The sequence below is a fragment of the Pan paniscus genome, chromosome 20 (assembly GCF_029289425.2).
Source record: "Pan paniscus chromosome 20, NHGRI_mPanPan1-v2.0_pri, whole genome shotgun sequence".
Classification (NCBI taxonomy): Eukaryota; Metazoa; Chordata; class Mammalia; order Primates; family Hominidae; genus Pan; species Pan paniscus.
The window spans coordinates 11,703,353-11,717,086 of NC_073269.2; the positions used below are offsets into that span (position 1 = coordinate 11,703,353).

General features: G+C 46.5%; 2 protein-coding genes across 2 annotated transcripts; both read right to left on the bottom strand.

The window, feature by feature from the left end:
* Positions 1–2,648: 2,648 nt before the first annotated feature.
* Positions 2,649–3,493, bottom strand: LOC129394673 (putative methyl-CpG-binding domain protein 3-like 3). The gene has a single exon (XM_055102984.2). The coding sequence runs from the start codon at positions 3,477–3,479 to the stop codon at positions 2,916–2,918; it is 564 nt and encodes a 187-aa protein (XP_054958959.1). The 5' UTR covers positions 3,480–3,493; the 3' UTR covers positions 2,649–2,915.
* A 7,362-nt stretch (positions 3,494–10,855) lies between these two features.
* LOC129394686 (putative methyl-CpG-binding domain protein 3-like 3) lies at positions 10,856–13,284 on the bottom strand. The gene has a single exon (XM_063600771.1). It carries the CDS (start codon positions 13,279–13,281, stop codon positions 12,718–12,720), a length of 564 nt encoding a protein of 187 aa, XP_063456841.1. The 5' UTR covers positions 13,282–13,284; the 3' UTR covers positions 10,856–12,717.
* Positions 13,285–13,734: the final 450 nt, after the last annotated feature.

A 13,734-nucleotide genomic window follows, 5' to 3' on the forward strand; every position in this document is an offset into this window, starting at 1 on the left:
ACAACAATTAAGGAAAAGAGACTGAGATATAAACTCCCGCTTATGGCCCATCTGTGGCAAACTTCCACCCCATAAAACAACCTCAGGAATACCGCCTTGTATACTGGGAATTTGCCGAAAGAGTAGATTTCAGCTACTCTTTCTACACACACATACACAAAGGCAATTACATCAGGAGACAGATATGTTCCTTTGCTTCATTGTAGTAATCATTTCGCTACATATACGTGCATCAAAACATCATGTATGCCTTAAATACATACAATTAAAAACAACACAAGGCAGGCGCAGTGGCTCATGCCTGTAATCTCAGCACTTTGGGAGGCCAAGGCGGGTGGATCACGTGGTCAGGAGATCAAGACCATCCTGGCTAACACAGTGAAACCCTGTCTCTACTAAAAATACAAAAAATAGCTGGGTATGGTGGCGGGCGCCTGTAGTCCCAGCTACTTGGGAGGCTGAAGCAGGAGAATGGCGTGAACCTGGGAGGTGGAGCTTGCAGTGAGCCGAGATAGCGCCGCTGCACTCCAGCCTGAGCAACAGAGCGAGACTCTGTCTCAAAAAACAAACAAACAAACAAACAAAAAAAACCCCCACACAGCTGGGTGCAGTGGCTCACGCCTCTAATCGCAGCACTTTGAGAGGCCGAGGCAGGTGAATTGGTTGAGGCCAGGAGTTTGAGACCAACCTGGCCAACATGATGAAACCCTGTTTCTACTAAAAATTCAAAAATTAGCCAGGCATGGTGGTGGGCACCTGTAATCCCAGCTACTTGGGAGGCTGAGGTACATGAATCCCTTGAACCTGGGAGGTGGAGGTTGCAGTGATCTGAGATCACGCCACTGCACTCCAGCCAGGGTGAGAGTGAGAATTTGTCTCAAAACAAACAAACAAACACCCAACACCTGATAGATAAACAGATAAAAAATACAATTTCTGCAGCCTTGGTCTCTGCAGTGACTACTCAGTTTTTTCTTATGATTTTTCACAATCTTTTCCGGGTTTGATCTTTGGGGATGCAGAGAAATACTGGCTATTTTGCCAATTTGGACCTGGGACTAGGAAGTTTAAGACACAATTAGGGCCGGGTGCGGTGGCTCACGCCTGTAATCCCAGCACTTTGGGAGGCCAAAGCAGGAGGATCATGAGGTCAGGAGCTGAGACCGTCCTGGCTCACACTGTGAAACCCCGTCTCTACTAAAAAATACAAAAAAAATTAGCTGGGCGTGATGGTGGGGGCCTGTAGCTCCAGCTACTCGGGAGGCTGAGGCAGGAGAATGGCGTGAACCCAGGAGACAGAACTTGCAGTGAGCTGAGATCGCGCCACTGCACTCCAGCCTGGGCGACAGAGTGAGACTCCGTCTCAAATTAAAAACAAAAAAAAAGACACAATTAACTTACAGATTTAATCATGTAGGGCAATTTCAAGGTACTGATGTCTCCCTCAGCACCTCAGCAAACTCCATTACACGGATGCAAATGATCCTGCCTGGGATCCAGACACCAGTCCTTTTAAATTTTACTGTGAAATTCAAATGAGCTGCAAAATCTGAGACCCCCTGAAATGACAGAAATGTCCTCTTCTTGACTTAGAAATGAAGGACTTAGAGTTCTTTTTTTTTTTTTTTTTGAGGTAGAATCTGGCTCTGTCACCCAGGCTGGAGTGCAGTGGTGTGATCTCAGCTCACTGGAAATTCCGCCTCCCAGATTCAAGCAATTCTCCGGCCTCAGCCTCTCGGGTCACTGTTATTACAGGTGCCCACCACCAAGCCTAGCTAACTTTTATATATTTTTTTTTTCGAAACAGAGTCTTGCTCTGTCGTGCAGGCTGGAGTGCACTGGTGCGATCTCGGCTCACTGCAATCTCTGCCCCCCGGGTTCAAGCAATTATCCTGCCTCAGCCTCCTGAGTAGCTGAGATTACAGGCACCCGCCACCACACCCAGCGAGTTTTTGTATTTTTAGTAGAGATGAGGTTTCACCATGTTGGCCAGGCTGGTCTTAAACTCCTGACCTCAAGTGATCCAACCACCTCGGCCTCCTAAAGTGGTAGGATTACAGGCGTGAGCCACCACACCCGGCCTAATTTTTGTGTTTTTAGTAGAGATGGGGTTTCACCAAGTTGGCCAGGCTGGTCACAAACTCCTGACCTCAAACGATCTGTCCGCCTCGGCCTCCCAAAGTGCTGGGATAACAGGTGTAAACCACCCTGCCCTGGCAGGACTTGGAGTTCTTCAAAATAATAATAACAATAAATTCTGTTTGGGAGGCTGAGGTGGGCAGATCACTTGAGGTCAGGACAAGACCAGCCTGGCCAACATGATGAAACCCTGACTCTACCAAGAATACAAAAATTAGCTGGGCGTGGCTGGGCGCGGTGGCTCATGCCTGTAATCCCAGCACTTTGGGAGGCTGAGGCAGGTGGATCACCTGAGGTCGGGAGTTTGAGACCAGCCTGGCCGACATGGTGATACCTCGTCTCTACTAAAAAAAATACAAAAAATAGCCGGATGTGGTGGCAGGCACCTGTAATCCCAGCTACGTGGAACTTGGAAGGCTGAGGCAGGAGAATTGCTTGAACCTGGGAGGTGGAGGTTGCAGTGAGCCGAGATCACGTCATTGCACTCCAGCCTGGGCAACAGAGCAAGACTCCGTCTCAAAACAAACAAACAAACAAAAAAACATAATTAATTAAAATCATGGTAAACAGAAACTGAGATGTACAGTGACATGTAAAGGTCTCCTTCCTCATCCCATAAAACCCAATTTCTCACCACAAAACCATCCACTCCTTACACCTGTTGCCTTTCAAATACTTTTATTAAAGAACTGGTGGGGAAGGGAAAAGGGTGACAATTCAGAGTAGGAATGAGGATGGGCATTAAAAGAAAGGGACCGAAAGCCCGGGACTGCGCTTCATCTACATGTCAGCATTTCTGCCTGCCTGGCCAGCCTGTCTGCCTGCAAGGCCTTGGCCAGTCTCTCCCTGGCTTTCTTCACCCTCCTGGCCTGTCTCCGGATATCTGCAGGAGTCACCAATTGGCCAGAGAGGGGCGGTGGGAGCTGACAACCCATTCCTGGGGTTGGCCCCCCTGCCACAGCTGGAAACTGCCCAGGGGTGGGCTCAAGCGGGCTGTGGACACGCTCAGCACCAGCTCTGTCCAGAGATTCACTGGCCGTCCCCGCTGCAAGGATACTTAAGACGCTCTCCAAATGCAGTGGACTTGAACCTTCTCCTTGGCTGCTGCAGGGCTGCAGGGCCTGCAGTCTCCGGTAGGCGCAGAGTTGCTGCGGCTTCTCCAGGTGCTCATCCCCTTTTCTGCGTCTGACCTGGTTGTCAGGATGAGACCTGATCCTCGTCACCGGCCTCTGGAAGATGCAGCTGGTGAGTCTCATGGGGAGAGCAGACCTCGCAGCTCGTCTCCGATGGGCCTTGGCCATGTGGATTTCTCGTTTCTTCTGTAAAGCCCAGGGCATCATGTTTCTTTTGAGCTTCCCCTTTCAAAAGAAAAGAAAATGTGAAATTTCAACCAAATGGAGACAGGAGAAGATCAGCTGTGGGGGGCTTCTCTCAGCTCAGTGGAATCTTCCCACCAGCCTCTCTTTCTGGGGAAATGTGTCTCAAATGGCAGTGTACATCCTCAGGGTTTGCTAAAGTCAGATATGTGGACCTGAAGCCAAGTAAGTCTGGGGTGGACCCTAGAGTCTGCATTTCTCCGTGTGACCCTGATGCTGCTGGCAGGAGCTCCAGGTATTGACACTGGGTCCTGGGACCTCATCGGGCTGATGCGAGTCCAGGACTAAATGCTCAAGGTCATGACCCAGGGTCAGTTCCAGACCTTGTCCCTCCTCATCCTCCTCAGAGGACACCCCTCTCTTCTCTTCCCTGCCACTGTCAGCTACACAGATGCTGGTGCCTCCTAACCCATCCCCAACAGGACACCGGGATCCCAGACTTCCCTGTTCACCAAGACCTCACGCTTCTCTGTATCTCTTTCTGCTGTGCTTCAGGACACAACATCATTTTCATAGCTCCTTGACTCTCTGGTTTCCAAAGAAATCGTGCACTCGCCACCTTAAATACTCACTGCCACACCCAGATCCCACCTTCACCTGAACACCTCCTGCTCATGAAGAAAAACCTCAGAAACACCATGTTTGCCTTCTGTTTCTAAGAAGCTCAATTAACTAGAGTTCTACCATGAGAGAATCTTTTGATGACATACTGAGAAAGATGATCAAGCGCCTCCTAAGATTTGACGTCCTTTCTTGCTCTAACTCAATTGGAAGACTCTAGTCTCATAAAGCTGTTTCCCCCACAAACCTCATCAGTGCACTTTCCATTTTAAAGCCTTCGTTTCTGTCCTTCTCATTTCATTTTTTGTTGTCCTGGCATAAAGATTAATACTACCCCTTACAGTACCCCTGGCATAAAGATTAATACTGACCCAAGATGTTCCCCTTTGGAGGGAAAATTACTTAGTCCCCTTAGTTACAGGGCACTTATGATGTGCCAAGCTGTGCAGTAGAACCCCTGATCCAGAAGTAAACTTCATAAATCACCACTCTGTTGATTTACATCTTGGTGAGAAGGAAGACATAATAAACGCACTAAAAACAAACTTCTGGTGGAATATCAGATATAAGTAAGTTCCATGATGAAGAAGAAGGGAGTGACAGAGAGGGACGGAAGGAGGAGAAACAGAGAAAGAGAAAAGAAATTCACTACAATGAATCGTGACAGTGAGTTTAGGGAATAAGCAACTCATCATGAAATTTTACCAGAGAACTAATTTTTTTTGTTTTTTGTTTTTTTAAAAAAACAGACCAAGCAATTTCTGGTTCAGGAGCTTTCCAGAGAGGGAGACAATTTGAAGACTGCAAGGCCAAATAATACTTCTTCCCTTTCCTAGTGATGTTGGATTTTTAAAAAAAAAATCAAAACTATTATCCCCATACAGTTTCATAGGCAAAAATGAGAATACTATGAACATTATTCAACAAATATTAACACCCGAGGTATAACTTTCCACAACATCCAGTTTTAAGAACAACCCACTGCTAACTGTAAAGCTGTCTTACAGAAAGAAAAAGGACACATGTGGACATTCCTGTAATCAATAAAAATCCCGTACTCACCAGAACAGGTGGGCTCGGAAAAGAGGTGAACGCAGGCACTCCCATAGCCGTAGAGTTTCTCTTGCTGACCCCACTCTTGAGATGCAGACAACCCTTGGCTTGCCGGAAAATGCAGTGACTTCTGCATCTGGTTCCCCTTTTTATAGAGAAAGCGAGTGATAATGCAATCAGTGGATAATCCACAGGGAACACCCTGTCTCCGCCCATTGGATTTGAGGCATTTCTAAATCTGTATACAGAAACCAATGTGGTGTTACCTACACAGAGTGTGAGTAGAGAAAGAATTTAATACGTGTGTGTGTGTGGCGGGGTGGTATTTACAGTTACTATCAGCATTTTAGATATGTTTCCCTTTTTCTCCCAGTTTTCCAAACATCTTTGAATACTTTCTATAGAAATAGGAATGGAACTGTCTATGTACATCAATGTTCACGTAATATTTGATTTAATAACAAAAACTAAAGACCATTTCAATGTTCGTTAAGAAAAGAAAGCCCAAAACTTTTATTCACAATCCTATAGAATATATCACACAGTTGTTGCAAAGAAATTACTACTTTGGCCGGGAGAGGTGGCTTACGCCTATAATCCCAGCACTTTGGGAGACCAAGGCAGGTAGATCACCTGAGGTCAAGATGTCGAGACCAGCCTGGCCAACATGGTGAAACCCCATTTCTACTAAAAATACAAAACTTACCCTGGTGTGGTGGCATGCACCTGTAATCCCAGCTACTCGGGAGGCTGAGGCAGGAGAATCGCTTGAACCTGGGAGGCAGAGGTTGCGGTGAGCGGAGATCGCACCACTGCAGCTCAGCATGGGCGACAGAGTGAGACTCCATCTCAAAAAAAAAAAAAAAAAAAGTTCTATTTTGTGCATTTACATTTAATATAATTACCAGTAAATTTGAAATTGTTTCAATCATCTCATTTTTCCTAGGTTTTGACTTAACTGACTCACGTTCCTTTTGCCTTTACTTGACTGACTTTGAATCAAATATGTTTATTATTTTATTGTTATCTCCATGAACTTGCTAGTTACAGCCATACAGATCTGTGTAGTTATGCTAATAATTAAATCCTATACTCTGATACAGTTAATTACTTTAACCCCTCCCACAAAATGCGAATACGTTAGAACACTTTTAATTCTCTTTTTAGCTGTTTCTGACTTTTGTATTACCATTCTCATGCATATTATTTCTACACATATTTTACTCTCCAGGAGACATTTCTAGTATTGCTTCATAAAGCAATATGTACTAATATTTACCTACAGACTATCTTGTGCATTCATCTTTATTCCTTTCTGCATTTCTAGCATTCAATCTGGGATTATTTCCCTGTGGACTTGAGAATTCATTCTAGTATTTTTTTTCTAATTCAATGCTGCTAACAACTAATTGTTTTCCTTTACACTTTTATTTAGGCATCTTTATTTGGGGGCAATATTGCTGTGAGGTACGGGTGTCTGGTTTGACAAATTTCTTTCAGCATATTAGAAATGGTGCCCCACTGATGTCTATCTCATTTTACCTGTGTTGAGATGTCAGCTGTCAGGCTTTTCCTTGCTTCTTTGGTTTCCACATTCTCTAAACTCTTTCTCGTTGTGGTTGGTTTGTAGGCCACAGTGTAGCTCATTATTGCTTCCTGTGTATTTCCTTTGCCTAGAGGGTGTGGAGTCAATTGCATCTGTGGGTTGATGTCTTTCATTGGTTTGGAAGGTGCATATGTCTCCTTCACTTCTGATATCCATTCTTGTCCAAGTTCTCTCTACTCTTCTTTTAATCACATCCCACTTGTCTCTGAATTTTCCAATGTTGTTCATGCTTTGGTGGGAATATTTGCTCTTGAACCTTGTTCCACTTTGCTAATCTACCTTTTTTCTAGGTTCAGTCTCATTTTAATTTTCCTTCCTTCCTTCCTTCCTTCCTTTCTTTCTTTCTCTTTCTTCCTTTCTTTCTTTTCTCTCTTTTCTTTGGAGATGGGGTCTCACTCTGTCACCCAGGCTGGAGAGCAGTGGTGGGATCTCAGCTCACTGCAACCTCTGCCTCCTGGGTTCAATGATTCTCCTGCTTCAGCCTCCCAAGTAGCTGGGACTATAGGCACATGCCACCACACCCAGCTTATTTTTGTATTTTTTGTGGAGACGGGGTTTCACCATGTTGGCCAGGGTGGTCTCGAACTACTGACCTCAAGTGATGCACCTGCCTTGGCCTCTCAAAGTGCTAGGATTACAGGCGTGAGCCACCGTGCCTGGCCTAATTTCTTATACTCTTAGTTTCAGTTCTAAGTATAAAACACAGTAAATAGCTTTAATTAAAAACTAGGTAGAAGAACAGCTTCACAGTCAATGAGGAGACAATCTTCCTTCTTGATACAATGAAACTCTAAATAGAAAGGAGCAAATTCAAATTTGAACCATATTAAGATACATTAAGAGCAACTATTCATTCAAATACATCAGTAAGAGAGAAAGCGTGGAAAACCGGAGTGGGGGAAGAGGTTTTGATTCTGTACCCCCAGGAAAGTACATCAAGCCAGAGTATATATAAAAAAAATTTTTAATATTTAAAAAAAAAAGAATAATGTCAAACAAACAGAAAAATAATGAAAACACACTTGAAACTGGGTGAAAAACTTGAATGGACCCTACACAAAAGAATATAAACAAGTGACCGTAAAAAATTATTATTATTATTATTATTATCATTAATTTTCAGGTGGAGTCTTGTTCTGTCACCCAGGCTGGAGTGCAGTGGCACGATCTTGGCTCAGCGCAACTCTGCCTTCTGGGTTCAAGCGATTCTCCTGCCTCAGCCTCCTGAGTAGGTGGGATTACAGGCTCCCACCACCACGTCCAGCTAATTTTTGTATTTTAAGTAGACACAGGGTTTTACCATGTTGCCCAGGCTGGTCTTGAACGCCTGACCTCAAGTGATCCACCCGCCTTGGCCTCCCAAATTGCTGAGATTACAGGCATGAGCTACCGCGCCCGGCCTAAATGACCAGCAAAATTTGAGCAAATGTTTAACCCTTTTAGCTTCAGGGAAATGCTAAAAAAATAAAAATTACAATAAGATACTATTATATAGATATCAACTTAGCTAAAGGGAAAAACACAGAAACACCAAGTGCTGACTAGATTATGGAGGGACCAGTCTTTCCTGTAAGGATAGTGGGAGTTTAAATTGGAATAACCACTTTGGAAAACTATATGCAAACATCTATTAAAGCTGTATAGGGCCAGGCATGGTGGTTTATGCCTGTAATCCCAGCATTTTGGGAAGCAGAGGTGGGAGGATCGCTTGAGCTCAGTAGTCTAGAACCAACTTGAACAACATAGGAAGACCTTATCTCTACAAAAAATGAAAAATAAGCATTGTGAGGCATGGCGATGCCTGCCTGTAGTCCCATCTACTTAGGAGGCTGAAGTGGGAGGATCACTTGAGCCCAGGAGATCAAGGCTGTAGTGAGTTGTGATTGAGCTACTGCACTCCAGCCTAGGTGACAGAGCAAGACCCTGTCTCAAAAACAAAAGCTGTAGGCTGGGCACAGTGGCTTACACCTGTAATCCCAGCACTTCAGGAGGCTGAAGCGCACGGATTACTTGAGGTCAGGAGTTTGAGACCAGCCTGGCCAACATGGTGAAACCTCCTCTCTATTGAAAATACAAAAAAATTAGCCAGGCATGGTGGCGTACGCCTGTAGTCTCAGCTACTCGGGAGGCTGATGCAGGAGAATTGCTTGAACCCAGAGGTGGAGGTTGCGGTGAGACAAGATTGCGCCACTGCACTCCAGCCTGGGTGAGAGAGAGACTGTCGCAAAAGAACAAACAGGCGGTGGCTCAAGCTTGTAATCCCAGCACTTTGGGAGGCCGAGGCAGGCAGATCACCTGAGATCAGGAATTCAAGACCAGCCAGGCAAACATGGTGAAACACCATCTCCACAAAAATACAAAAATTAGCTAGTCCTGATGGTGGATGCCTGTAATCCCAGCTAGTTGGGAGGCTGAGGCGGGAGAATCGCTTAAACCTGGGAGGCGAGGGTTGCAGTGAGCTGAGATCGCGCCACTACACTCCAGCCTGGGCAACAGATCGATACTCCGTCTCAAACAAACCCCAAAAGCCGTATAAACGTCTACCCTCTTCCCTTGTACACAGCATTTATCTCAACATTGTACATGCGTGCCCACCAATTTCATGTTCTGAGGGGCACAGAACCTGCAGTCATAATAGCTCTTGTCAGAAACCAGCCAATGAACAGCAGGAGAATGAATAAATACTGGGGCATCTGCACCCATCGGATCTTCTCACAGCAATCAGAGCTCACAAATGACAACCGGCACAACCTTAAGCCTTGATCTCTCAAAGCTGAGGTTAATCCAAACCCAAGACAGTGCATACCATGTGGTTCCCTACACGTGAAACAAAAACCAGCCAAACTAATCCTAGGTGCTGTTACAACAGAGGGTGCCTTCGTGGGAGGCAGGATGAGGTGGCGGGAAAAGGCACCTGGGGATGAATCCGCTATTCTATTCATTGATTTCAGTGCTGGGCATGAGTGCGTTCAGTTTGTGAAAGTTCATGAAGATGTACGTGTCTGATTTTTTGCACTTTGCTCTATGTAAGTTCTATGCCAATAACAATTGAGGAAAAGAGACTGAGATATAAACTTCCACTTATGGCCAATCTGTAGCAAACTTCCATCCCATAAAAGCAACCTCAGGAATACCGCCTTGTATACTGGGAATTTGCCGAAAGAGTAGATTTCAGCTACTCTTTCTACACACACGTACACAAAGGTAATTACATCAGGAGACAGATATGTTCCTTTGCTTCATTGTAGTAATCATTTCGCTACATATACGTGCATCAAAACATCATGTATGCCTTAAATACATACAATTAAAAACAACACAGGCCGGGCGTAGTGGCTCATGCCTGTAATCCCAGCACTTTGGGAGGCCAAGGCAGGTGGATAACGAGGTCAGGAGATCAAGACCATCCTGGGTAACACGGTGAAACCCTGTCTCTACTAAAAATACAAAAAATAGCGGGTATGGTGGTGGGCACCTGTAGTCCCAGCTACTTGGGAGGCGGAGGCAGGAGAATGGCATGAACCTGGGAGGTGGAGCTTGCAGTGAGCTGAGATAGCGCCCCTGCACTCCAGCCTGAGTGACAGAGCGAGACTCTGTCTCAAAACAAAACAATACAAAACAAAAAAACAAAAAAAAACCCCACACACCTGGGTGCAGTGGCTCGCGCCTCTAATCGCAGCACTTTGACAGGCCGAGAAAGGTGAATTGGTTGAGGCCAGGAGTTCGAGGCCAGCCTGGCCAACATGATGAAACCCTGTTCCTACTAAAAATGCAAAAATTAGCCAGGCATGGTGGTGGGCACCTGTAATCTCAGCTACTTGGGAGGCTGAGGTACATGAATCCCTTGAACCTGGGAGGTGGAGGTTGCAGTGATCTGAGATCACGCCACTGCACTCCAGCCGGGGCGAGAGTGAGAATTTGTCTCAAAACAAACAAACACCCAACACCTGATAGATAAACAGATAAAAAAATACAATTTCTGCAGCCTTGGTCTCTGCAGTGACTACTCAGTTTTTTCTTATGATTTTTCACAATCTTTTCCTTGCGTAAATCCTCCTGGTTTGATTTTTGGGGATGCAGAGAAATACTGGCTATTTTGCCAATTTGGACCTGGGACCAGGAAGTTTAAGACACAATTAGGGCCGGGTGCGGTGGCTCACGCCTGTAATCCCAGCACTTTGGGAGGCCAAAGCAGGAGGATCATGAGGTCAGGAGCTGAGACCGTCCTGGCTCACACTGTGAAACCCCGTCTCTACTAAAAAATACAAAAAAAATTAGCTGGGCGTGATGGTGGGGGCCTGTAGTTCCAGCTACTCGGGAGGCTGAGGCAGGAGAATGGCGTGAACCCAGGAGACAGAACTTGCAGTGAGCTGAGATCGCGCCACTGCACTCCAGCCTGGGCGACAGAGTGAGACTCCGTCTCAAATTAAAAAAAAAAAAAAAAAAAAGACACAATTAGCTTACAGATTTAATCATGTAGGGCAATTTCAAGGTACTGATGTCTCCCTCAGCACCTCAGCAAACTCCATTATACGGATGCAAATGATCCTGCCTGGGATCCAGACACCAGTCCTTTTAAATTTTACTGTGAAATTCAAATGAGCTGCAAAATCTGAGACCCCCTGAAATGACAGAAATGTCCTCTTCTTGACTTAGAAATGAAGGACTTAGAGTTCTTTTTTTTTTTTTTTTTTGAGTTAGAATCTGGCTCTGTCACCCAGGCTGGAGTGCAGTGGTGTGATCTCAGCTCACTGCAAATTCCGCCTCCCGGATTCAAGCAATTCTCCTGCCTCAGCCTCTCGAGTCACTGTTATTACAGGTGCCCACCACCAAGCCTAGCTAACTTTTGTATTTTTTTTTTTTTCGAAACAGAGTCTTGCTCTGTCGTGCAGGCTGGAGTGCACTGGTGCGATCTCGGCTCACTGCAACCTCTGCCCCCCCGGGTTCAAGCAATTATCCTGCCTCAGCCTCCTGAGTAGCTGGGATTACAGGCACCCGCCACCGCGCCCAGCGAATTTTTGTATTTTTAGTAGAGATGAGGTTTCACCATGTTGGCCAGGCTGGTCTTAAACTCCTGACCTCAAGTGATCCAACCACCACGGCCTCCTAAAGTGCTAGGATTACAGGCGTGAGCCACCACACCCGGCCTAATTTTTGTGTTTTTAGTAGAGATGGGGTTTCACCAAGTTGGCCAGGCTGGTCACAAACTCCTGACCTCAAACGATCTGTCCGCCTCGGCCTCCCAAAGTGCTGGGATAACAGGTGTAAACCACCCTGCCCTGGCAGGACTTGGAGTTCTTCAAAATAATAATAACAATAAATTCTGTTTGGGAGGCTGAGGTGGGCAGATCACTTGAGGTCAGGACAAGACCAGCCTGGCCAACATGATGAAACCCTGACTCTACCAAGAATACAAAAATTAGCTGGGCGTGGCTGGGCGCGGTGGCTCATGCCTGTAATCCCAGCACTTTGGGAGGCTGAGGCAGGTGGATCACCTGAGGTCGGGAGTTTGAGACCAGCCTGGCCGACATGGTGATACCTCGTCTCTACTAAAAAAAATACAAACAATAGCCGGATGTGGTGGCAGGCGCCTGTAATCCCAGCTACTTGGAACTTGGAAGGCTGAGGCAGGAGAATTGCTTGAACCTGGGAGGTGGAGGTTGCAGTGAGCCGAGATCATGTCATTGCACTCCAGCCTGGGCAACAGAGCAAGACTCCGTCTCAAAACAAACAAACAAACAAAAAAAACCCAATTAATTAAAATCATGGTAAACAGAAACTGAGATGTACAGTGACATGTAAAGGTCTCCTTCCTCATCCCATAAAACCCAATTTCTCACCACAAAACCATCCACTCCTTACACCTGTTGCCTTTCAAATACTTTTATTAAAGAACTGGTGGGGAAGGGAAAAGGGTGACAATTCAGAGTAGGAATGAGGATGGGCATTAAAAGAAAGGGACCGAAAGCCCGGGACTGCGCTTCATCTACATGTCAGCATTTCTGCCTGCCTGGCCAGCCTGTCTGCCTGCAAGGCCTTGGCCAGTCTCTCCCTGGCTTTCTTCACCCTCCTGGCCTGTCTCCGGATATCTGCAGGAGTCACCAATTGGCCAGAGAGGGGCGGTGGGAGCTGACAACCCATTCCTGGGGTTGGCCCCCCTGCCACAGCTGGAAACTGCCCAGGGGTGGGCTCAAGCGGGCTGTGGACACGCTCAGCACCAGCTCTGTCCAGAGATTCACTGGCCGTCCCCGCTGCAAGGATACTTAAGACGCTCTCCAAATGCAGTGGACTTGAACCTTCTCCTTGGCTGCTGCAGGGCTGCAGGGCCTGCAGTCTCCGGTAGGTGCAGAGTTGCTGCGGCTTCTCCAGGTGCTCATCCCCTTTTCTGCGTCTGACCTGGTTGTCAGGATGAGACCTGATCCTCGTCACCGGCCTCTGGAAGATGCAGCTGGTGAGTCTCATGGGGAGAGCAGACCTCGCAGCTCGTCTCCGATGGGCCTTGGCCATGTGGATTTCTCGTTTCTTCTGTAAAGCCCAGGGCATCATGTTTCTTTTGAGCTTCCCCTTTCAAAAGAAAAGAAAATGTGAAATTTCAACCAAATGGAGACAGGAGAAGATCAGCTGTCGGGGGCTTCTCTCAGCTCAGTGGAATCTTCCCACCAGCCTCTCTTTCTGGGGAAATGTGTCTCAAATGGCAGTGTACATCCTCAGGGTTTGCTAAAGTCAGATATGTGGACCTGAAGCCAAGTAAGTCTGGGGTGGACCCTAGAGTCTGCATTTCTCCGTGTGACCCTGATGCTGCTGGCAGGAGCTCCAGGTATTGACACTGGGTCCTGGGACCTCATCGGGCTGATGCGAGTCCAGGACTAAATGCTCAAGGTCATGACCCAGGGTCAGTTCCAGACCTTGTCCCTCCTCATCCTCCTCAGAGGTCACCCCTCTCTTCTCTTCCCTGCCACTGTCAGCTACACAGATGCTGGTGCCTCCTAACCCATCCCC